The sequence below is a fragment of the Medicago sativa genome, chromosome 8 (assembly GCF_051527215.1).
Source record: "Medicago sativa cultivar Bolivia chromosome 8, Bolivia_mono, whole genome shotgun sequence".
Lineage (NCBI taxonomy): Eukaryota > Viridiplantae > Streptophyta > Magnoliopsida > Fabales > Fabaceae > Medicago > Medicago sativa.
The window spans coordinates 90,501,449-90,526,811 of record NC_140756.1 but is presented as its reverse complement, the minus strand read 5'-3'; the positions used below and the strand labels follow the sequence as shown (position 1 = coordinate 90,526,811).

The 25,363-nt window shown below is 32.2% G+C and overlaps 4 protein-coding genes across 5 annotated transcripts; 2 read left to right on the top strand and 2 right to left on the bottom strand.

Annotated features, from left to right (window-relative positions):
• LOC146903155 (4-coumarate--CoA ligase CCL1-like) lies at positions 1-7,031 on the bottom strand. Its single transcript, XM_085738736.1, has 5 exons — positions 5,951-7,031; positions 4,566-4,761; positions 1,030-1,243; positions 744-846; positions 1-513 (listed from the first exon to the last, which is right to left on the bottom strand). The coding sequence occupies exons 1-5, from the start codon at positions 6,968-6,970 to the stop codon at positions 385-387; spliced, it is 1,662 nt and encodes a 553-aa protein (XP_085594862.1). The 5' UTR covers positions 6,971-7,031; the 3' UTR covers positions 1-384.
• An 8,483-nt stretch (positions 7,032-15,514) lies between these two features.
• LOC146903154 (cotton fiber protein) lies at positions 15,515-16,327 on the top strand. The gene has a single exon (XM_085733538.1). It carries the CDS (start codon positions 15,609-15,611, stop codon positions 16,005-16,007), a length of 399 nt encoding a protein of 132 aa, XP_085589664.1. The 5' UTR covers positions 15,515-15,608; the 3' UTR covers positions 16,008-16,327.
• A 1,668-nt stretch (positions 16,328-17,995) lies between these two features.
• Positions 17,996-21,357, top strand: LOC146903153 (F-box/kelch-repeat protein At3g23880-like). Of its 2 annotated transcripts, XM_085733537.1 has the most exons (3): positions 17,996-19,521; positions 19,602-19,766; positions 20,987-21,357. In XM_085733537.1, the coding sequence occupies exons 1-2, from the start codon at positions 18,469-18,471 to the stop codon at positions 19,629-19,631; spliced, it is 1,083 nt and encodes a 360-aa protein (XP_085589663.1). In that variant the 5' UTR covers positions 17,996-18,468; the 3' UTR covers positions 19,632-19,766; positions 20,987-21,357. The 2 variants fall into 2 exon arrangements, with proteins under 2 accessions (XP_085589663.1, XP_085589660.1); XM_085733534.1 differs by having other exon boundaries at positions 17,996-19,766.
• Positions 21,358-22,438: 1,081 nt separating this feature from the next.
• On the bottom strand, positions 22,439-24,042 carry LOC146903152 (Galactosyltransferase family protein). The gene has a single exon (XM_085733533.1). The coding sequence runs from the start codon at positions 23,796-23,798 to the stop codon at positions 22,869-22,871; it is 930 nt and encodes a 309-aa protein (XP_085589659.1). The 5' UTR covers positions 23,799-24,042; the 3' UTR covers positions 22,439-22,868.
• Between the last annotated feature and the right edge of the window lie 1,321 nt (positions 24,043-25,363).

The following is a 25,363-nucleotide window of genomic DNA, read 5'->3' as shown; positions in this document are numbered from 1 at the left end:
TTTAAACCTAAAAAGCCCAAACATGCAATTAATAGTACTCACAAAGGGCTGACAAAAATATCAGCATTACATATTCTGCCAATTACCAATTAGTGAATCCCCCTATCAAGCAGGAGAGGAATAGTCCTATTGAGTCGCAGGATCATCAATACAAATCATCTTTAATCACATAAAGAAACCGCATGGGTTGATCCAATATGCACACAAAAGACACATTGCAGATAAAGAATTTGCACCCACGTACAGAAACGGATATTGCACATAACACATACAATAGTACTTCTATTGTTTTGAGAATATATTTTGTCTCCACGCATATATATGCAACTGAATTTTCATATGAAGTTGGTGTAATTGTATCCGTCTTTAATTTGTCACATGGACTTAATTCGTGGCAACTACCAGACCTTCGTTAAGTCTTGCAGTTAATTCCTTTCGCAGAATTTTTCCTGAGGCAGCTTTAGGAATAGTTTCTGTGAAGTAAACTCTGTTTATTCTCTTGTAAAATACAACCTGCAGCCAATTAAAACCACTTCAGTTCATAATTTTCTTACATTTCCTATTTTTGCAACAAACAAATGCAATGTAATAATATAATATGCAATGATGTAATAGGAAGCAAATTATTTTTGACTGTACACATTTGCATAGCAATATTTAACTACAAAACAATCCTTAAACTCATCTTGACACTCCCATAACAAGAAAATTAATCTACTAATTTGGTAAAGATTAAAGAGAACCTGTTGTGATATGTATTGCTTGATTTCATCCTCACTGATCTTTGAACCATTTGATCTTACAACAAATGCAACTGGAACTTCTCCAGCAACTTCATCTTTCAATCTGAAACCAACACCATTATCATTATAATTAGTCATTTAAAAATCATGCTTAAGTAAACTACAAATATAAAGAAAGACATATAATTAGTAACCAAAGTTAGTGACGGAAAAAATAAAATCTTTATTCCCTCATTACTAATGGATTTCATATATTTTTTTTTTAATCTCTAGTCTAGTTACTTACGGTACGACAGCAGCATCAGAAATGTTTGGATGAGCAATCAACAATGCTTCGAGCTCAGCAGGAGCTACTTGGTATCCTTTGTATTTAATCAATTCTTTCAACCGATCAACAATGAAGAGTTCATCATCGTCGTCAATTAAACCAATGTCACCTGTGTGTAGCCATCCTTCTTTGTCTATAGTTCTCTTTGTTGCCTCCGGGTCATTTAGGTATCCTGATCACAGCATAGTAAGTCTTTAGGGAAAAAAAAAAAAGAAAAATAGTTTCTATAAGTGCTTATTGATGAATACTATAATTGGATTACGCGTAATCTATTTCTATATCCAATTAAAATGTATAACTGTTACGTTCTTGTAATTTTTTTCTTAAGAGTGTGTATTAAAATGAAAACATATCATATTAAATTATTCTTATAAATTGTCTTAAAGTTAACACTCACAAATTTTATTTTATTTTTATGAAAACACTGATATGGTTAGGTGAGGATGTGGACTTGTATTTTTTATGAAAACACTCCTATATGTGGACTTGTTCACTTGAATTAGTGTAGTGAGTTAGGTGAGGATGTGGACTTTTTTTTTTTTTTTATCTAAATAAGAACCTATGGTCTGGTGCACACACCTTTTCTTGTTTTTATTTGACAAGGTGCACACACCTTTTTATACAATAACTAAATATAAATCAAACCTTTTTTTTTAACAAAAATTTTAAATCAATCCTACTAAATATAAATCAAACCTTTTTTTTAACAAAAATTTTAAATCAATCCTAAACCTTAAAATACTATATACAACACTTCAACCTGTAGCCAATCTTATTCAAATCAAAATAAGTTATCAAAGGTGGACGAATCCAACACAACTATAATGTTAATGTTGGATACAATCATAGAGACACACATCACCTTTAATGAGTGGAGAAACAAGTTCTCGAAACTCAACTCAGTATCCTACCGTCACTGATTATAAACATTCCCACGGTCAAGATTTGTGATCGTGCGAGATTAGACAGGTTAGATCTTTATTTAACTCGATAATTTTAAGGGAAATGTTAACCAGTGCCCCCGGGGCACTGGTTAAGGAATCAAATGTAGAAAGTCTAGCATTGGAACTTGTGTTGTCAACTCATCAAAAGCTTAAAAAGTGTTCTTTTTACTTTGAAATTTCCTCTTTTAGTTTCCTTAACCAGTGCCCCCGGGGCACTGGTTAACAAGACCCTAATTTTAATACTTAAAAAAGAAAAAATCAAAATATGTTTATTTTATAGACAATTTGATTTCAAACTAATTGTCATGGATCCCGTAACTGCATGAATGCATCTAGTCAGTTGCAGCATAAAATCCAGATTGTATGTACCTTACAGTGCTTCTTACGCATAAGGCAGCACTTTGAACATAAAGAATTAAAGTATGCACAAATAAGGGCGGGTACACGTTTAGCACTACAATGGCTTGGCCCTCAGCTGCTATTTTAGAAGTTATTATTGCTGTAAAATGAGAAAGTGGCCTAAATTAATGCATACAACAATCGTAAGCACTTAAGCACTTGTCCTCTTTAGCTGAAACTATTTGCATGAAATTCTTTTATTATAAGAGGCTAATAGCATATCGTATTAAAATATAGAAAACGGTGGTATTGTGTTCTGATGATGCATAGGTGAAGATTAGGCATAACAATACTAAATAAAACGGCGAAAATAAATTAGGATTGGTGTAGTTGGTGGTTGGGTCACCTAAGTCCCGTTTTTTCTTTTGGTGAACATATATTTGGACTCTACTATGATGGAAGCCTTACTCAGCCCATTCTTTTACATATGTTAATCATACGTTGAAAACTAAGGAAAAATGAATATATCTTCAAATAAATATAACAAAAGCGATTTAAAAATATAATTTTTTTTTAAGTTGTCTAGTAGTTAAAAATTCATCTTTTAAAATAAATAAGTTGGGTGTCTAGATTCAAACTCAGACATTTATAATATAATGTAATGCCTCTACCCATTAAACTAGTCTCATGGGATGAAAATATAATTATTAAACCGGAAGAATTTGTAATTTCTCAAATCAGAATAATTAAATCTATTATTTGAATGTCTTTTGAATTGTTCCCTCCAATTCCTAATTATAAAACACTTTAAATTTTCACATGCATTGACAATTTCCTTACAAAAATATATCTATCTAATTATAAGTTTCATTCTGTTATACTTTATACTATATTTGTTTTTTAGTTATACCATATACTATATGCTCGTGAACAATTGGCCCAATCATTGAAAATGAGGTGCGCGTGTAGAGAAAATTGATGTATACACTTTTAACAGATTTTTTTTTTCTTCTGACCCTATAACCAAAAAAATTGATATGTCTGCCCCTAGTTCAAAATTATTGATACAATTGCCCTTGTTCTTTGTTTCATTTGGCGAACATACACTTTTTTTTTCAACTTATGCAGGCTTTTTCTGCAACTTCTGACTGCTCCATAAATGAAATGGCGAACATGGATGGTTATTTTTTTTTCATTTAATTTTTAGATGTATGCCATTAAAAATGGCGAGCATGTTCCCTATTTTCCATTTTTTTTTTGCGGTCTTACCTTTTTTTTTTTTGGTTTTAGGATTTTTTTTTAATTAAAAAAACCACCTTTTTTAAATGGTTTGTTCGCCATTTGAAATATATAACTTGAAAAAAAAACAAAAAAACGTATGTTCGCCATTTCATTTGGGGTGCATTCAGGAGTTGTAGAAAAAGCATGCATGTTCCCTGCTTTAAAATAAGAACATGCAGAAAAAGTTGAAAAAAAAAGTGTATGTTCGCCAAATGAAATGAAGAACAAGGGCAATTGTATCAATAATTTTGAACTAGGGGCAGACATATCAATTTTTTTGTCATAGGGTCAGAAGAAAAAAAATTTCCTTCTAACAAGGCTGAAACACATGAAAAAGACGTAAATGTTCATCGACAGTTAACTGTCGTCGGTTAAAATTCATCGGCAGTTAACTACCGATGAAGTTATATGGATAAATATTTTTCAGCCAAACACTACGTGTGAACAGCATTCATCGTGTGTAAATCTGCTTTCGGTTGGAGCAAACACTTGTGTATGTACTGTGGGACTACGGGAGCACATAGCAAGAGCCATAAGTGCAACTTTTACTGTCCCCACCACCAATCCACCATATCATCGATCAAATATTTAAAATATTTGTAGTGATTGCCTTGCAATAAAACAACCAAATCATCAATTTTTTTATCCACCAATCTCAAACACGACCCCTCAACCAAATCATCTATTTTTTATGCCTGGTGCATGTATATTCAATTTTTTGTATGTTTAAGTTGTTGCTTTTAATTTTGTCAACAAAAAAAAAATGTTGCCTTTAACGTAGTTTCTACTTTTTAACAAATGCCCTTAGCAAGACCTTGTTAAATTATTATAAAAAATATATACAAATGAATACCCTTTCATATATACTGGGAAAATATTTTATATAAGTTGAGTACAATGAGTGGAGCATATAAGAATAGGAATGAATACCTTTCATAACCTTGGTGCCTCTAATACAAATTTCACCAGCTTTGTTTCTTGGAAGGGAAGCACCAGTTTCTGTGTCCACTATTTTCATCTCAGCGTTTCTGACGACTGTGCCACATGCACCAGGCTTTGTCTTGAATGGTTCCTTTGCAAATGCCAAGCTAATTGAAAGTGGTCCTGCCTCTGTCATCCCATATCCCTGTAGCATATATCAAATTAAATTAAACTCACGAGTTATTGAGTATTTCTTTGCCTTCTATACATTAAGTATTTTTGTTCACCAGCTACTCGATTACTTTGGCCCCATTTATATTATTTGTAATAATATATTTTTAATTAAAAGAATAACTAAAGAGAGTGTAATTGCATCATTGTCTACATTATATTAACTATTTGTAATAATCATAATAACAAGTGGTTCTAAAAATAAAATTATCATATTAAGTTTGTTTACTTTTAAAAAAACATTTTTATAAAAAAAATTAAATAGTTTCTTAAAGAAAATCTAAAATTTTGAGTACACTAATAAATTTTGAAAGGAAATGCTAACTTATGCCTTAACCCAATTTTGAAATGGGAACTTGTAAGTAACCATCGCTGATCATTTATTATTAAATATTGGTTCGTCAATTAATTCTCTCACTCACTTTTTGTGTACAACTGATCAAGGTAAACTTAAAATAAATAAATATCATTTGAAGAAAGTATTTGTATCTTAAAAAAAATCATAGAGTAAAAAATATATTAAACTTAATTATGAATATTACGTTTAAGTTTTGATTACAATCAATTAACACATTTTGAAAAAGTTATTACTAATATATTAAAAAATATTATTTAATTTGTATGCACTTTTTAGGTTAAAAAGTTGTATACATGCATCCAATCATTTTTTTTATAAGTCACTTAATAACAAATTTAAAAAATTCTTAAATTTTAAGTTGAAACAATTTTTGTAATAATTTGAATTTTTATATGTATTAAAAACAAAACTTAAGTGGTTATATATGTATTCTCTCAAAACTTAAGTTGTTATCATAGGTGTACTGAAATAGCGACCTTTCTCTCTACTGAAAATATTGTCACCCGAATGAAAAGATAGCTTCTTTGAAAATCTGTGATATTTTATGCAAAGAATAATAATGATTGTGATAGGTTTTTTTTTTTTTTTGTCTGATAGTTTAGTGGTTAGATTTCACACTTTATGTGTGGAGAAGTGGGGAATTTGGAGTTCGAATTCCGGCCCCTACACTTAATATCTTTGGTAGCTACCAACTGAGCTACGCTGGACTTGTGATAGGTTTTAATCAACAGAAAAAATATTTGTGACTAGGAAAGGAACATTACATATTTATGAAAATGTTATAAATGAAAATATGGCACCAAACCTGTCCAAGTACAGTTCGTGGCAACCTATCCTTAACAGCTTGTTCAAGTTCCATTCCCATGGGAGCAGCACCAGTTATCATCACTCTAATAGACGACAAATCGTATCTCATAGATTCCCCACTTTTTACCAATGCTAAAACAATTGGTGGCACAAACGACGCTACCGTCACCTTATACTTTTCAATAAGTTCCAAAACCTTAGTTATCTCAAATTTCTCAACAATTAAAACAGCAGCACCAGAACGAATACCACATAGTAAAATCGAATTTAGTGCATAGATATGAAACATAGGTAACACACAGAGTAAGACATCCTCGTAGTTTGTGTATTGGTGTGGATTTTCACCGTCAACTAACTGTGATATTGTTGTAACTAAATTTTCATGTGTTAACATAACACCTTTAGGTAAACCAGAAGTTCCTGAAGAAAACGGTAACGCAACTACGTAGTTTGGGTTTATTTTAACTTCTGGTAATTCGTTTTCATCAGCATTTGTTAAAACAGAAAAATCCACAACACGTTCATCTTCCTCCGGTGACGAATCAATGCACACAGTTTTGATGTCGTTGAGTTTTGCGAAATCGTTGATTTTATTGAGATATGCTGATTGTGTGACGATGAGTTTAGTTTTTGTTGCGGTGGCTTGTTTAGCCAGTTCCGATGAGGTGTAGAAGGGATTTGCGGTGGTGATAACCGCGCCGCGGAAGGAGGCACCGAGGAAGGTGAGTGCAAATTGAGGAGAGTTACGGAGGACGATCATGATGACATCACCTTGTTGGATTCCAAGAGTGTTTAGACCGGCGGCGATTTTGCGGACGGTGAGGTGGACGTCGGAGTAGGTTAGGGTTTCTCCGGTGTCGCCGTTGATGAGACATGGACGGTTGTTGAATTGAGAAAGGTTTTGGAAACAGTATGAGTGTAATGGAAGGTGTGTTGGAATTTCAATATCAGGGAGCTTAGAACGGAATATGAATTCTTGTTTTTGTTCTTGTTGTGGAGGAGATGGAGATGGTAACATTTTGATATTAGGAGAATGAGGAAAAAATGTTTTATTTTGATTGATTTAGCTAAGTTTGGTTGATCTGGTGGAGCTAATTTGGTGTTTATATGTATGTATGAAATGTGAATGGTGGTAGTTTGGTTATGGTAACATCAGTAGTTGTTGGGACAGGGACAGGGACAGCCATATTATTCACACGTCTGAAATTGAATCAAAGTAATTCATATGGATGTCATTTGCTAATGTGTTTTGTTGACGTTCTAATTACTTTCTACACCACTATTTCCTCACTACTACATTATTTATTCTCTTCTCTACTCTACTCCACTATTTGCTCTCTCCTCTTTTGCTTTTGTCAGATACGAGTTCTGTGGTAGTGATATAAATAAAAATTAATACTTTACTTTTTAACATTCCCTACAAAATATGGCAAGAGTAAAGAATATAATCTCATTTTGATTTGAGACATAATTATTCACTACAATATTTTTTAACTTCAATCCTAACAAAAATTTACTTCAAGTCACACGTCATTTGTTATATATTTTTTTCACTATTCGGATTTCAAGTTCAATTTTCTTTTAGAGAAGAACTGAATTAGTTCATTTAATTCTCGTCGACTGGTGGGGTCTAAGATTTTTTGAACGGAGGTAGGGTCTAAGTATAGATTGACTCACAGATTTCAGTGGATGTTTGAGGTAGACCAATGTTGCACTTGGAAGACTTTTCTCGACTTTAGCTTTCCTTGTCTATTTATTCAATCATGCATTGCATGGTAACAAATGCAATATTGGTATATACCTTTACACTGTGTTTGGAAGAGAAGAAATAAGAATGAGAGAAAGAGGGGAGAGAGAAGTTGGGGAGAGATAGCTAATCTCTCGTGTTTGGTTGAGAAGAGAGACTAGGAAGAGAGATAATATTTGGTGGGACCCATGCCTTTTGCATTTCTCTCTTCATGTGCGAAGAAATGGAGTGGAGCTGCTAATTTTTTCTTCTTTTCCATATTTCTCCCTGCTTTTGATCATATGCAGCTACTATTTATCAATTATGTTTTCAAGTTTTTTTTTTTTGGTTTAGCTGGTCGTGAACGAAAGCAAGTAGAAACCAAAACACAACTCTATCCCTCTCCCTATTTGACTCCTCTTATATATATATATATATATATATATATATATATATATATATATATATATATATATATATAAAATATTAAACTACTGAAATTCACCACTTAGCTTATGAATTGATTTAATTGACCAAAATAAAATATTTTAAATAATTAATTAAGAAAATAAGTTAATTAATTTATATGTAAGAAATTAATTATTTTTATTTTTTTTTTACATTATTTTTATATGAAGTTAAATTCAAATAAAATAAATTTGTATATCAACTTTTTTGTATAAGGATATTTCAGTCATTTCAAAAATTAATCACACTTCTTTCTCCTGTATTTCTCTCTTTTCTCTCTTGTACCAAACACTACGTGAAATCTACTCTATTTCTTATCATCTTCTCTCTTTCCATACTCTCTCACCTCTTTCTCTCTTCTCATTTTCTTCTCGCAACCAAACACACTAGAGAAACTCTTGGGTGGACACAAAGATTTGGACACTTTCTTATCAAATGATTTTAGCATATTCACTTTTTTTTTTGTGTGACACAATAGAGGGTCCAAATCTTTGTGTCCATCCAAGAATTATTCTATACCTTTATATAATTGCATGAATCCAACTTAAGTATGTGCGTTTACATTGTTGATTGTTGACTTCTTCTTACTGCAGCTGACTTATATCGCATCCAATAAGGATAAGTTATTTTGTTTAGTCAATAGTATGACTGTCGATGTCATGTCAGCTAGTGTCTTGTTGGTGGACCACTCTAAAACTAAACTTTACCTTATTATAAATCAGTCATCATACAAAATATTAAGGGGAATTACAATCTTAGTGCACAAATGGAAATCTATATTTAATTTTGATTTAATCAGAAACACAGTTGCAATAAGTAAAGATATAATGACACACCATATGAGCAAATGTGCAATACACCATATAATCTGATGTGACATGTATCAAATACATAAATGCTCAATGATTAACCATTCAACTTCACCAAAAAAAAGTCATTCTCATGACTTCACCGTACAATTTTCCTTTATACAGTTGTAATTTGTAAATTGAGTTTTTTCCACTTGAATCCGATTTCATATATATGTTTTAATTCAAAAGCTAGTATATGATAATTGGATTTGATTTCTGTCAATTTGAAAGACGACTCAATTCCATATTGTGTTGAACACTAACTCGATAATTAATCTCGGGGAATTCAAACGGAAGTAGTATATCATAATTGATAATACTCTAGCACATAACTAATTACCGTAGGCAAGGAAAGAAATGTGTTTATAACTTAACTATAAAACAGAGATTTAAAATGTGTTTGTAATTCCTTCAACAAAAAAAAATGTGTTTGTAATTGGATACATTCATATTGTTGTTTACCCTAAACAAATTTGTTCAACCAACTTTGAAGGGAAATTGTTTCTGTCGTATCTTTATTAACGTATCTTACGGAATCATTTCAATTCAGTACACGAAATCATTTCCAATTTTAAATTTGTAGGTGCATGTAGGTGAATGAAGTACTACCATGATATTCTAACTTAATCTTCTTACATACATGGTTACATCTTTAGTTGTTGAGATAGGGACAACCACTGTATATATGCCCAGGAAAACCACATATAAAAGTTTCAATTGATTCATAGTCACACTAGCATCACTTCTTCGTCACGTTCTTGACCTCTACTAAGTGTGTGTTTGGTATAGCGGTGGTGATAATTGATTTTGATAGAATTGAGTTTGAGAGAATTGATTTTGGTTAAAAGTGAGTTTGATATGAATTGATTTATGTTTGGATACACTAATGTAAAAGTGATTCTTATGAGTTGATGATGTTTGGATGGTTTAAATCAAAATTGATTTTGAATGTGTAATGACCAAATTATCCTTTTAATTGTATTTAATGTGAAATATAACATTTTATATAATTATTTCAAGTTACCATATTTGAATTTTTATTGCTTCATTAATCATTATTAATAGTACTTTTTTTAAGGACATTATAATAGTACTTATCTATCGGTTCATCTTATTATTATTTTCTTATTAATTAATTAATTAAAATCATTTTCAAAAAATTAAATTAAAATTTTCTAGAACTTCTCCTTTAATTAATAAATAACAAATATAGTGATGGGCAATTGAAGTCATTTATATAGAACACTCTAGACTGCTTCAAAAAAAATAAAAAATAAAGAAAACTCTAGGCTCTCTTCAACCCATTTCAATGTCTGTAACAGTACCCGTCCTCTCTCAAGAATGATGTTCAGTTCCATGGATGGTATCATCCTTTCTTCCCTTTTTCGGTTTTTAGTTTCCCAAATTTTTGAATTTTTCATCCATATTCTCTATTGAAGCTTCCATGGAGATTGGGTGTTTCCTCATTCTTCCTCCCCCACTTTTTTTTCCACCGAATCTGGATAAATAAGAAGATTTTTAACTAGATCTAGAAAAATAAGGAGAAAGTGTTCCATATAATAAACATTGAAGCGTGAGGAAAAGAAAAAAAAAAGGAGCTTGAGTTGAATCATGGGTAATTACGGAACATATATTTCTTAACAAAAAACAAACTCCAAAATTGCTTTTAGTTGCCGCAGAAGCTACAATTTGTGGCTTCTAGTTAACCCACGTTTTGGATGTAAAATTGCTTTTTGAGAATTGCTTTTGATTGTATCCAAACATCATTCAAAAAAACCAACCCGCGTTTGAGAGCTCAAACCCACGTTTGGAGAGCACAAACGCTCAACCAAACAGATACTAAAGGGGTGTATGGAGCCAAGTGGTCAACCACGATAACAGTTTCGAAAAGGTATATGGATTGGTAATAGAAAGTTGCTTTTTTGACAAGGAATACTTCCAATTGACACATGGAAATGACATTAATACCCCTGGCGGTAGTTAACAACCGTTGTGTTCTGCGATTAAACAACACCAGAAACACAAACACTATCAAACTCTCTTCCAAATTTCTCCGGGATGTGGCGCACATAGCCCGAGATATTGCGGCCAGGCATGGCGAGATGACCAAAGAGGAGGTTGTCCAGGAGGTCTTGCGGATAGTTAGTGCTACTGAGTCTGTCCTTACTTATCAGATTTCCAGGCGGCGCAGGGGGCAGCAGAGGCAGGCTAGGCAGGGCTGATTAGTATTAGGATTTACTTATGTATTTTTTGAGTATGATGATCATGATGTATTATTATGACATGTTCCGTACATTTTCCTATTTTTATGACATATACGTACGTTCGTTTTATATTATTTCTTGCATTTTAATTTTACCATGTTCCTGTTAAATATTGGATGAATATGTTTAGGTATTATTAGATGAAAATTTTAGAAGAATTTTCAATTGGTTATTTGATAAAAATTTTAGATGAAAATGAAAGTTAAAATTGGTTAGGAAAGACACAAAATAAGGAAGATGGAAATGAGCTTCTGGAAAATGGGCAAGCACGTAGCGGCAGTTAACAACTGCTACATTTAGCTTCGGCGGTAGTTAACAACCGATGGCACTCAACGGTAGTTAACTACCGGCGTGTTTTCCAGCGGCAGTTAACAACCGCTGGGGGCATTAAGGTCATTTCCATGTGTCAATTGGAAGTATTCTTTGTCAGAAAAGCAACTCTCTTGGTAATATTTTGTTGTACTGGACCTAAAGCCCAACATATACATGGGCCTTATGACAACTTTATTTTCTGAGAAATTGTTGTTCTCCCTTTTGTTTTTGCTCATTCACCCATCTAAAAAGTGTCATTAACTCATGCTAAAAAATGTCCAGTGTGAGTTAAGAAAATTAGCAATTTTGAAAGGGATAACAATTTTTTATTTTCTGTCAAGGGAACGGTTGTGTAATATACACATACAATTTTTTTTTTTACAAAACTTAATACACATACATAATTTCACCTTTTTAAAATTTGCACATTCAAAGTGATATTGAGATATGGAAAGTTCCTCCATTTTCCTTATTTTCAAGGCTGACCAGGTAAGATGAGTCCTGAAGTGACATGAGCTTTAAGGTTGAATAAATCATTAAGATTGCCCAATGTGTAATTTAGGTTAGATATTCAACGGGAGGTATTATAAATGGGATTTCCAAACGCATTAAATATGTCATTGTAGTCGGGTTAAAGATTGCATTGCGGATATTTAAGTTGTATTAAAGTTTCACATTGCTTAAGTTTTGTATACGTTAGATGTATAAATTTATTTGTCCATCCTCACTCTTTGAACTAGTTTTTGGTGCGAGATTCAAACTCATTTAATATGGTATCAGAGCCGGATCTAATGGTCCAAATTTTGCCGTAGACATTGGAGCAGAGGTTGTTTCTAGGAGACGGTTACAAGCGTGACTCGGCTTTACTCATTCTCAAGGCACTATTTCACCATTCTTAACACACCCTCATTCCGATTTTTCTCATTGGCTTGAGCGTCAAGTGTTAATCTGATTTGCATGTCTCTTTTCCCTTGTTGGAGAACAGTTTCCTCCGCACCGGAGTCATTCCTCTACCGCACTTAACTCTCCCTAACACCGCCAGCACATCTCTACTAGACTACTCTATAACATACCCAATCGACAATTGACATTCCTAATTTATCGCCAACGTGACAACTATATCATATCATAAACGAAGCCACATAACAAATTCCTCATGATAAATGGATCACTGGTCGTATAAAGCAGTAAGCCAATACGTAAGAACCAAAATATTTTTTTTTGACAAAACGTAAGAACCAAAATATTGTTGACCAAATCAAATGTTTTGCAAAAAAAAAAAAAAACAACATCACACATATGGTAATCCCAATTTTCCACCTCTTTTTTAAGGAAATTTTCCACCTATTTGATATTGACAAATTAAACTTTTTCATATTTATATATTCACTCCTGGAGGGAAAAAAAACTTACATTTGGTCATCTAAAGTATAAGAATATTTAACTACATTTACTAATTTTTTTTTTTAGGGAACTACATTTACTAATTTATTTAGGCTTAAAACGCATATTTGATCCTTAATTTATTTTAAAAGTTTAGTTTGCTCTCTTAACTTTAAATCCGGTCTATTTGATCTGTTAACTTATTTTAAAGGTTTGTTTGATCTCTTAACTTTAAAAATTTGATCATTTAATTTAAATGATTTAATGCAACTTAGTCCCTTAACTTATGAAAATATAATATCCTATTCATATATTGAGGGACAAGGTCGCATTAACTTACATAAGATAAAAAAAAAAATCAATTTAGGCTAACATATATAAATTAAGAGAACAAATTGACTAATTTTAAAGTTAAGAGATCAAACTGAATTTTTAATATGAGATAAAGGAGTGATTTTAAAGCTAAGTGACCAAACATACTTTTAAAATAAGTTTTTTTTTTTGACAGATACTTTTAAAATAAGTTAAGATACCTTTAACCCATTTATTTAACAATATCATTCTCAAAATAGCTCTTAGGTAATATAAATTTTATTTTTAAGATTCTTATTTATATGGAACAAGTTTTTATGAATTCCCCTAAAAAAAGGTTCTTATGAATTGTACTTTTGAGAATACATTTATATTCTATAAGATCAATAAAATTGACTTCACTTAAATTAAGTGTAATCAATTTTTATTTTTATTTATAACCGGACCCAAAAAGCATATGTCATTAACACATTTTTTTCTAGAGGATATGTCAATAAAAAAACACATGTTTCGTGTGTCAAAGAAGATTTTAACAAAATATCACTAGGTTATATGCCAATAACACATGTTGTGTGTGATAAAGAAGATTTTAACAAATGGACCAACAAATAAGATTAAGCTCAAACAAATGACTAAATATTAATCTAACAACTTATATTTGTAATTTTTTGAAAAACTGATATTTGTAATTAAAAAAATATTAATTTTAACAAAATATCACAAGGTTGAAGTAGCAGGACAAGATAACCACAACCGGTGGAAGTGAGAAGGGTGGCCCGATGTGGCCATGGTCACCCTCCAAAAATTTAATTAATGCAATATTAATGTATTAAACTTGCTATTTTTGTTACTTGAATTTTTTATTTTTCATTTTAAATATATTACTTCCTCCGTACTAAAATGTAAGCAAAAATGAGTCAATATAAGTTGATGTATCTAGTACAAATTTTAAATAAAATATATTAACTTTTGTTGACCAATTTTTACTTACATTTTGAGACGGAGGAAGTAATAATCGGTAAAAAGAAAAGTATCAAACCATTAAAAATAAAAAGGGGGTAATTTTTTCTCTCACATTTCTATATATAAAAAAAAAACACAATGATAGGTTGACACTCTTAATATGAACATCTTTTGTACCACTTTAAAAAAATTGAAGTTACCCAAATATATGGTCTGTGTTACCACATTTTGTGAGTTGCGTGACCACTATTTTTTCAGAATTTATTTGGTTAACTAAGTGTAAAAATAGTGGTCACGCGCATTTTAGTTGTGTGACCACATTTTTTTCTAGAAAAATAGTGGCCACACAGATCATATATTTGGTTAACTGAAATTTTTCAAAGTAGTACAAAGGAGTGTACACTTTAAGAGTGTCAACCTATCTTTATTAAAAAAAACACAACGGTTTTAGTAGAGTACTTTTGAACGGTATAATTTGTCCGAAAATATATTTTCAGGCACTACTAAGATTGTATTTTTTTTTTTTTTGATGTATATCTAAAGTGATTTTGGTGTGAAACTAGTACCATAAAACATCAGTTTCTAATCCATTGAAGAATAATAATTATTTAGATATAATATTTAAAAATATATATGTGATGATGTCTTGAAAAATCAACAAAAACTGTTTAAAATTCTCTCTAGTAAATTATGCATTTTAAATTTGGTCACTTCTTTGTACCTAGAATAAAATTGGTGACCCTCAAATTAGATTTTTGACATGATTCCACTTTTCCGTCTTAAAGTTCTTGAGTCTCAACCCCTCTTTACGAGACCGTTTAATAGATCTTATTAAAATAGCATTTTACCTAATACACCGGTTACACTATCTTTGTAAAATCTTTTTAGACTTCACTAGTTTAGAAAATAAATAACATGGTCCAACACAAAAAGGGGGTAAAAAAAAAACGGTAAAAGAAAAATGGGATATCTGGAGTTTTTTTACTAATTTGAACTAAAGTGAATGAAAGCTTTGCTGACCATAGTTACAAATTTTCTCTTTTTCAATTCATTCTTGCCTAATACTCTTCATGTACTTAAAAACGAAACAGTCAAACTTTGATCATCATAGAATACATTAATTAGTAATAGAACCAAGCTTTCAAACCGTAGCCGTGTTGCTAACACGGTAATCTATTTCTACACGAAATTTCCATTTTCCAGCACCTCTTTTCTTAGCCATCAAGTTTATTTTATTTATAGTTTAATTAATCTACAAAAATTCCTCTAATTTAATATACATTCAAACACTCCATCTTTGAACTTACTCCTATAAATAATCTTTCACCAACCTACAATAATAATCATTTGCACACAAACTCTTCAACCTTTTCCAACATGAGCACACACAATCAAAAGCAGAACAAGTCTCTACTAAGCCGCCTACGAACGGCGGTGCAAAAGGTGAAGCTTCTTATAAGCTCCACCATACTCAACCACACATGGAACGCTGCAAAAATGCTTCGCGGTGCTTCTTTGAGCAATCGACAACTAAGTTTCAACGATCGTCCTGGATTGATGATGTGTTCTTCAGATGAAACTGATTCAGAGGGTTCTGTTTCTCCATCTCCTTGTCTTCAAAGGACAATAAGTTTTCCTTCAGATGAGGATGACATTGATAAGAGATCGGAGATTTTCATAGCTAATTTCAGACGACAACTTTTGTTAGAGAGACAAATCTCATTGCAGCTACGTTATTGCAAGGAACAAAATAGTTCTGGATTGATATCTCCTTGAATATATATTGTTCTGTTTTTGTTTTTGTTTTTCTTTTCTTGAGTTTGATTATGTCTAATCGATATTAAGGATGATACATTAATGGAGGACTCTGTTTTTTGCTTGAAGGATCTCCAATGAGATGAGATACATGTAAAAACAATTTGTTGGTTTATTTATTTCTTTTTTTGTTAGATTGGTTTGATCATAAGAGGCTGCAAGTAACATTAGTTTTATGTTTGTGTTAGTTGTTCCTTCGTTCTCTACCATTTGTTTCTTTCTTTCTCAATTGTTCATGTACAACAAAATACATTGAATTATTAAATTGTATTTTATAGGCATAGTTGTCTCCTTCCAATCCAAGTTTCGTATCTACACAGCTGAGTTTGGTATCCTTTGGTCACATTTTGCTTTAATTATTCTGATATGATACCTGCTTAACTTTTTGTTTGAAAGAGTTTAATTTTGATATAATATTGGTGTAAAAAGTTCTAATTCATCAAAAACCACAATCAATCATATGTTTAATTTAACCCACTTGGGTTGGTCCGGTGGCATTGGCTTGGGACTTGGGAGTGTGCTCCTCCTCGAGATTTCAGGTTCGATTCTCTCCAGTACCAATTTGAGTGGGTTAATTTAGCTTTTTTAAAAAAAAATCATGTTTAATTTTTTTTTTTTAAGAAATCATATGTTTAATTTTAGTAGTTAATATAATTGAAATCAAATATTTTTAATGATACGACAATTCTGATTGATTGATTATATAAAGAAAATTAAACTCAGTTGGTTGGGACAATGCATCAAATATGCAAGGTCCGGGGTTCAAACGCAGCCAACCACAAAAAAAAAAAAATTAAACTCGCAGTGAATATAAATTAAATCATTTTTAAATGGTTTATTAATTCAATATAAAATCAACAAAAGGAAAAAAAATTAGTATTGATTTTGTAACTTAATCGGTTGTTTTTTTTTAAAGGTCGTCCAAACACAATTCATTTATCGAAAATACTTTTTATACAAAGAAATGATATAGCCTAAAGTTTATACCTTCTCATGATTTTTTCTCAAGCTTATAGCTTAAAGTTTATTATTTATTTTTAGTTGTTTATAACGTTTTTTTATAAGCTAATTTAAATATTTTATAGCTTAAAGTTTATAATGATTTTTCTCAAATTTTCCTATGAAATATTAATTTTTTTTTTATTTTTCATGAAATATTAATTAAAAAATTAAATGTATACTTTATATATCATTTCATATTTATAAATTAGTTCAACGACTAATTTCACGAAACACTACAAATTCAATCGGTTAATTCATTTGTTATGTTATCTGCTATAAGCTAGTTTATCCATTATAAACTATCTTACTATGAGTTATTAGTTGTTTGATCAACCAGATTAGGGAGTCATCTCATATTCTATTTTATATTTACAAATAAAAAAAATCGCAAATAAATGTCAAATAAATAAATAAATAAATAGTGTGGGCCGTGGCAGATTAAAGTAAACCCTTGGATACAAATATACTTTTTTTTGTGGTGGTCGGGGTTCGAACCCCAGACCTTGAATACAAATATATTTTTATGCGTTATCCTACCAACTGAGTTAAACTCACGAGTACCGGATACAAATATACTAGAAATAGATTTCTGGGTACCCAATGGGTAGGGTACTATAGTACCCTTCCCCATACCCGCGATTGTAAAAAATACTCGTACCCGAATCAGTACCCTCGTGGGTAACAACTTTAGTACCCTTCCCCATACCTTGTGGGTACCTAAGTGCCCATACCCGTACCCATTACCCGCACTTTAATTATAAAAAGACATTGAAAAACATCACAATTGAAATAAAACTATGATCCATTTTTAAAAAAAAAAAACTCATTAAAATAGTAGAAATCGTAGTATTTAACCAAATAAAAAAACATCCAAAATATTCCTCGAAAATTATAATAAAAACGTTCAAAATACATATAAAAAAGTGCATGCTAAAATAAACATCAAATTGACTTAAATCATAAATTTGTAGTTCGTGAGCTTAAGGTAAGGATAAAACGATTACCGTATTAGTTTTTAGGTTTAAGTTTATCCTTAAATAGCTAAATAAATTAAATAGTTGTACACCTAAAATGAATAAAATATTTATTATATTATATAAATATGTATATGCGGGTTGCGGGGCTGGGTAGTATAGTGTCCTTACCCGCACCCATACCCATCTAAATTTGCGGGTAATTACCTGGACCCAAGCCCATACCCATAAAAGCGGGGTTTTACCCTACCCATTGCGGGTATTTTTTGCTGGTGCCCATCGGACCTGGGTCCAATTGCCATCCCTAGATTTCTCCCTAAAAAAAATAATAGATTTCTCCCTAAAAATATATATATACCAGAAATATTTAGGATTAGGCATCACTGCATCAGTGAGTATACAAAATTAGGAACCGATTTCAAGCACAAGTACGCCGCTGCTTGGACATGAATATACAATCAGCAAAGTCTAGGAGGACTCCGACGTCGGCATTCGTTGTCCCGGTCGATCTCATCGTCGAAATACTTTCCTTCCTTCCCGTTAAATCTCTTCTTCAATTCAGATGCGTCAGTAAGTCTTGGAAAACCCTCATCTCGGACTCCACTTTTGTGAAATTGCACCTTAATAGATCATCAACTCGAAATCCTCAACTCACACTAATTACCGATCACATCGCATGCCATTATGACGCCAACGATGACAACGACGACGCCAGTTATATTGAGTTTGATTGCTGCGTCATTCCCTACTCAATTCGCTGTTTAGTTCAGAACCCTTCCTTCTCCCTTTCCATCGATCCTTACTATTCCTTAAACGGCAACAAAGATAACAAAGATTGTTCTCGTATTGTTGGTACCTGCGATGGATTAATCTGTTTGTATGGTTATTCTTTCGTAGGTAAGTATCAAGAATACTGGTTCCGTTTATGGAACGTAGCCTCCAGACAAACTTCTCCAAAATTTGGCTATTTTCGCACTGTCAGGCGCCGTGGCACCTACACATTCAAGTTTGGTTGTGACAATTCATCAGGCACTTATAAGGTGCTGGCGTTCCGAGAGAAACTAAATCAACCGAAAAGCAGTGTGAGAATTCTAAGTTTGAGTGGTGATGATGTTGTTTGGAGAGGTATTGAAAGTTTCCCCGCTATTCCTCTTTGCTCCTCCAATGGTGGATGTTCTACGAATGGTGTGTATTGTAGTGGCACTTTTAATTGGTTAGCCATTCACGACGGCATCAATGGTTATGATCTTGAGGATATTACACTTGAACAACTTGTTATTGTTTCCCTTGATCTGGGGACTGAGACGTACAGTCAGTACAATCTGCCTTGTGGGTTCGATGAATTGCCACCTGCAGCTCCAATTGTTGGCGTGCTAGGGGGCTATCTTTGTTTTTCTTATTCCTACAGGCACACCTATTTTGTCATATGGCAGATGAAGAAATATGGGGCCGAAGAATCTTGGACTCAATTCCTTAAAATTAGTTACCAACATCTTCAAGTAAACTATGACTTAGCACCTAGTTTTCAATTGTTGCCGGTGCTTCTTTTTGAGGATGCTAATACATTGATACAGCGCAGTTGTCAAGAAAATGGAGCAATTCTCTATAATTGGAGAGATAACAAAGTCGAGAGAACAAACATTACTGCAAGTAAAGCTATTACCAATAATTATAGAACTAGCAATCAAGTAATCTGGTCTTCAACCAGCAATTACGTTGAGAGCTTAGTTTCAATTTTTTGAAAGTAAGTTCCTCTTTCATGGTTTACTTGTTTGAATTTTCATTCTTTGTATATGTTGTTATAATTATAGTGGATTGAGTGAATATTCTTTTTTTCTTATGACTGCTTAGGTTGATTGTATATTTTAATGACTATCTGTTGGTTATTTTGTTTAAAGACTTGACAATCTCCTGGTTTTGATGAATTTGTTTTTGTTTTTAAATTGTTATTATGAATTAGAAGTTGATTCTCCTGAAAGGAAATTCAATCTCCCTTGAGTTTTCATTGTTTCGTTTGTCATCCAAATGGTTTAAACAAAACATAAGTATAAAATAATAATTGAATGAAAGGTTGAAGTGGGAAACAAGTTACACGCATCAATAGACTTAGATGGGTAGGTTTATAGATAGATAGATAAGAAAAGTGAAAACCAATCTAACTTTATTTCTTTTGTGAAATATTTCCTTCCTCCCAAACTGTAAGCAAAAATTAGTCAACAAAAGTTAATGTATTTGGTTCAAAATTTTGAACCAATACATTAACTTTTGTTGACCAATTTTTGCTTACAGTTTGGGACGGAGAGTATTTTTCTGGTTGAACTGAACATTTGTTTGTGGATTGTATCTCCTTTGTTACTTTTGGGTGATGAGATTTTGGAATGAGTGTCAATTGGTTTCCAAATACGCACAACATAATAAGACAGAGGGTAATTTTTCTTTTAGCAAAATGTAAGCTACGTTATAATTTGAGCTACAAGGGCTTTTTGTACTGCGTATCACAATGGTTTTTGAATCCTATTGGGTGGGGGTGGCTAGATTGACACAGTCCATATGGTTCTAGCAGAAGGATTATACCATCATAATTGATTGGTGAAGCCTCAGGTGAGCTTTTTAATTGTCTGCAGTAATGCATAGGATGTGCTGATGAATATTATTAGGGTGGGCACACCATACCTGCATGTTTAAGCTTCAGTATAAGTGGTGCTTTATTTGGGTATTCCAAACTGGTGTATTTTTGTTTTTTATCCTTCGCATTTCTTATGCTCGAGTAGTAATTAATTAATTAATTATCTTTTTGCCTCTTAAAAAAGTCTTTCTTTAGTTAATGTTATGCTTGTACTGCTACAATGATATAAATACCATGTGTATTCATTAGAATAACCAAGCATAACATGATGATCATTTTCTTTAGAATTTGAAATTCAGAACCGTGAAATAAATTAGGTCTTGTTTTTATTTTGGCAGGTGAGCAACAAAAAGTTGAAGCAACATTAAATCCTAATATGCTATGCTTGAAGTTGATTCTTTGGCTCAGTTTGGAAATGATGAAGCTAAGAAGCCAATTCTTGTCAAGGGATATAGTAGTGAATTTTAAAGAGACTTAGATCTGTGTTGTTTTCAATTTTCCAGCTTTTAGGAAATTATTTTGAATAAAGTGAGCTTGAATGAAAGTTTTTATTCATTCTGTCATGAACTAATTCAACAGAAAATCTTTGATTTAACTTAGTCTTTTTTATTTGAAGGATCGATTTATCTTAGTTGTTGTTACCGTTGGATGGTGTTTGTTATTGAATTTCCTTTGAAATAGTTAAAAGTTTCATAGTTGACATTCCCTTGAGTGTATGTCTCTATTTGATGATGTTTGCTACTACTTAGTCTTTGTCTATTGATGTTGTGTAATGTTATGTTAACGGCAATTATCTATGAATCTTAAAGAATGTTACATGTGGTTCGCTATCTGGATTTGGATGATGATTGAAACAAGGTCATGTATGTTCATGTGAAGGAAGAAGATGTATTCAGCGCAGGGACGAATTTTTGCAGTATAAAAGCTGCTGGTCATTCCATAAATAAGCAAGATATTGTATAGTTTTGTTGTGGGATTTGGTAGCTAGTGATCACCATCTTTCTCAATTCACTAATATATTGTCCTACTTATTTGTGAATTGAGAAAGACTCGTACTTTGTTCCTTGGAGTAATTCAAAGGGGGCAATGAACTAGTAAATTTGTCATATTTGTGAACATAAGCTCATCAGTTTTGGTAGAGAATCTATATCAAGATTTGAAGAAAAAAGCAAATTATGCATGTTCAAATATTCACCTAGGACTACTTCCAAGTTCCAATGAGGGTTAATTAAGATCTAGGTTTGGTGTATGAATGAATAAACCAATTCAAGTTTGAGAAAGAAAAAACTCACAGAAAGCTGATAATACAGTCATGCCGAGCATGCTGAAAACTCTTGGCAATGCACTAAGAAATAGAAACCAATGATGGAGACTGCTATTCATATAAGAATTGGAACTGAGATATTTGTTGAGTTTTTGATATGCACAATATATGTAGATGTTGCATTATTCTTAGTATAATGAGGAGGATATGTCCTGTGAAATTGATATTGAAATGCCAATTGAAGGTGGCGGTGTTGGCGTGGCGGTTATTTCAAAAAAAGATTCCCACTAAGGATAATTTATTTGGAGAGGAGTACTAAATGATTACACCAACTGAATGCTCTTCAAAGCCCTGCATTATCAAACTTCCATCGATTCGAAGGATTGTGTAGAACGGGCGGAGTTTGTATAGAAAAACTATATGAAGATTTGGTTCGCCTGCATTTGAGTAATGTAGAAAGGGCCAACGAAAAAATATTTAGAGATAAATGAATTTAAAGGACTAAAATTGAAATTATATAAAAATATTAAATAAAATAAATGAACTATATATATTCATAAATGATAGTTGTTACAAGAGTTCTGACTAAGATTAGAACAAGAGTTCCTCGAAGTTCATACATGTTTTGCAGAAAAATGGCAGAGTATAACAAAAACAAGAGGGTTTCTGAATTCTGAAACAGTATTGAGTACTTGTTTCAATGCTTTGTCTATTGTACCATTGTCACCGACTTTGTTTTCTTATTTGAACAAAATCCCCCTGCTTTCACAACAAAATCCCCTGTTTCTATACACAAATACAAATCAAATAAATTTTCAACTACATACAAAAACTCTCTTTTCTCCTCCCTCAACAAAATATAACAACACCCCAAAATGAAATTTGATATCATATTATTTCATCATATATCAAAAAATATAATTAAAATAATGGCACCAAAAAGGCTAGTAATTAAGCTAAGCTATATGATACATGTTGGATTCCTTCAAAGGACCAGTATGGTTAAAAAAATGAAGTGTCTTAATCCACTTCTCTTGATTCTTCAACAAATGAACCGCAATAGTATCATTCACAAGCTCATGACTACAAACAGAAACTGGATCAGGATAATTATACATAGACCATTTTGCATTAAACCTATTTAATCCTCTACGACCCCATCTCATCCAATCACCAAACACCTTATCTTCTGGACCCTCCACGTGTTTCTTTGGTATATCAGAACCATGAATCCACTCAACTATATCCCAACTTACCAAAAACCCCATCCCTGACATGTAATGTTTAAAAGGGTCCATGCTTCCGCACGGTATCACAAAACCATAGTATAAATCCTCCTTCGGTAACGGTTTTAACGATTTTACCAAACTGTTTAACCTCACGTAGGTATCATCATCTGCTTTCATAACGTAGTGGTATGGAGGGTAATCTGGTCCATTCACTGTTTCGTTGAAAATCTCTGGTAAGCTTGTGAAGAATGTTGATGTTTTTCCTTTGTTCATGTTTTCCGTGCAGTTGAGAATTATGATGTCGTTGTAACGCATGATTTCTAAAGCTATTATAGTTTTTTGATCTTCTTTTGTGATGTTACAGAACACGAACTTCACGTCGATTTTTGCACCTTCAGGGTTTTGTGTACCGTATACTAGACGGAGGAAATGTCGTCGTAGGTATTGGTCGGGGAGTGTGAGAACTCCGATGAGGATTCGAATCTCTTGTTGTTGTTGTTGTTCGTTTGTTGAAATTGAGGTGGAAGTGTTTGTTGTGTTGTTTGAGAGTATGCATCGACCAAATTTTAGATTTATGGAAGCTAATATGCAGAGGAAGAAGATGGATATGAAACATAAGAGCATGAAACGTTTTCGGTTTGGTTTTGGGGATTTCATTGCCACTATTGTGTTGTTGTTGAATGGTGCAATTCAGAAATGGCAAAAGAAGAAGAAGAAGAAGAAGAAAGAAAAGGAATGTGAATTATGGAGTGCTTGCAAATGTGAGTGGTGATGAAACTAATTAATAAATTTTTTCTTATAAGTTTCTTAGAGGTAACGCATTGGTTTTCTTTTCGTCCTCTTGGGATTTCCCTTTCACTTTTGACTTCTTCTATTGTAAGAAGAGTGTGATTGATATAAAATATTGCTTTCCCACCTTACCACAGTTTTTCTCCTTTTGTCCACTTTATCTTGTGTAAGCTTCACATTGTTATCGTAATAACATGTCGAGAAGAATGTGTATTTACTACTCATTTGGTTTCTAAAAAATGTGTGACTTTGTGTAGTAGAATAATTTGTTTACGAATGAGTGGAGGTAAGCGGGCAACAAGTTGCGTCGCTAAGTCTTTTTGAATATAAAAACATGTTGATAATCGTAGCACGTTTTTTAACTCTTTGAACTTGCTACTTGCTTATTTAACACGAAATTAAGATTGTTTATGTAATATGCTGGAAATCAATTAACGGTTAACTTAATTACTACCAAGTAAAGTTTATTAAATGTTGAGAAATATTGTGATGATTTGATTAACTAGACTAGGGATCGGTGTGGATCTTTCAATGTATGTCCCTAATACGTGCCTGATATGGAGTAACTTCACAAATTAATTATTAGTTAATTGAACACTAGCGTGAGAAAGCAACATTGAGATGGTGGAGTTGAGCCTAAATGCTGGCTGTAACAGTATGTTGAATCTCGTTTCGTTTGCGTGATTTTGATATAAAGTGGTTTGGTCAACTTTTCGTAAGTAGGCATATTGCATGAATGAAGAAGGAGGGCTTGGACATAACTCACGCCATACTTGACTATAAAGCAAGTAACACCATTGACCAGGAAATAATTATTTAGATTAGAAGTCCCCAGTTAAAATATAATCGTAATTAACTCTGATCTCATTGGACATTAGTTTTTGCCAGCACCAGTTTAAACGATTTCAATTTGGTTCTGCTTGTGCTATAGCCTAATGCCTCCTAAGTAATAATACATGGTCTTAATTTAGATTCTAGTATCATCAAAATACATGGTGTTGAGTTGGATTTGCTTAATTGTGAGATTTTCATCAAGGAAGTATGAGGTTGAATTCAAAGTCATGGTGGCTATCTTATTATGGACTGTTGTTGTTAATATTGTTATACTAGAGACACTTTTATTTAGGTTTAAATATGAAACTCAATAGATAATGAGCAAGTCTTTAGCGAGTAACTCGGATAATTTTAATATTGTTATACCAAAGACACCTTTATTTAGGTTTAAACATGAAACTTTACCATTATGTATATAAGTTTCAAGCGACCCTTATCACTTCATCTACAAACCAAAAAAGAAAACAACAGTAAAAACGACCAACTGATAGTAATTTATATATATACATACACACACACATATATTTTAAAGATTTATACTTTTTATATATAACAATTAGTAAAATTTAAAATTTTATCGTTCTCATTAGCTTAACTCA

Excerpts from the sequence above, each read along its gene's own strand:
- LOC146903155 (XM_085738736.1), bottom strand. The coding sequence starts at position 6,970 with ATGTTACCATCTCCATCTCCTCCACAACAAGAACAAAAACAAGAATTC. Across the intron at positions 4,762-5,950 it reads CACGAACTGTACTTGGACAG|GGATATGGGATGACAGAGGC; the intron begins GTTTGGTGCCAT and ends TATATGCTACAG. Across the intron at positions 514-743 it reads AGCAATACATATCACAACAG|GTTGTATTTTACAAGAGAAT; the intron begins GTTCTCTTTAAT and ends AATTGGCTGCAG.
- LOC146903152 (XM_085733533.1), bottom strand. The coding sequence starts at position 23,798 with ATGAAATCCCCAAAACCAAACCGAAAACGTTTCATGCTCTTATGTTTC.
- LOC146903153 (XM_085733534.1), top strand. The coding sequence starts at position 18,469 with ATGAATATACAATCAGCAAAGTCTAGGAGGACTCCGACGTCGGCATTC.
- LOC146903154 (XM_085733538.1), top strand. The coding sequence starts at position 15,609 with ATGAGCACACACAATCAAAAGCAGAACAAGTCTCTACTAAGCCGCCTA.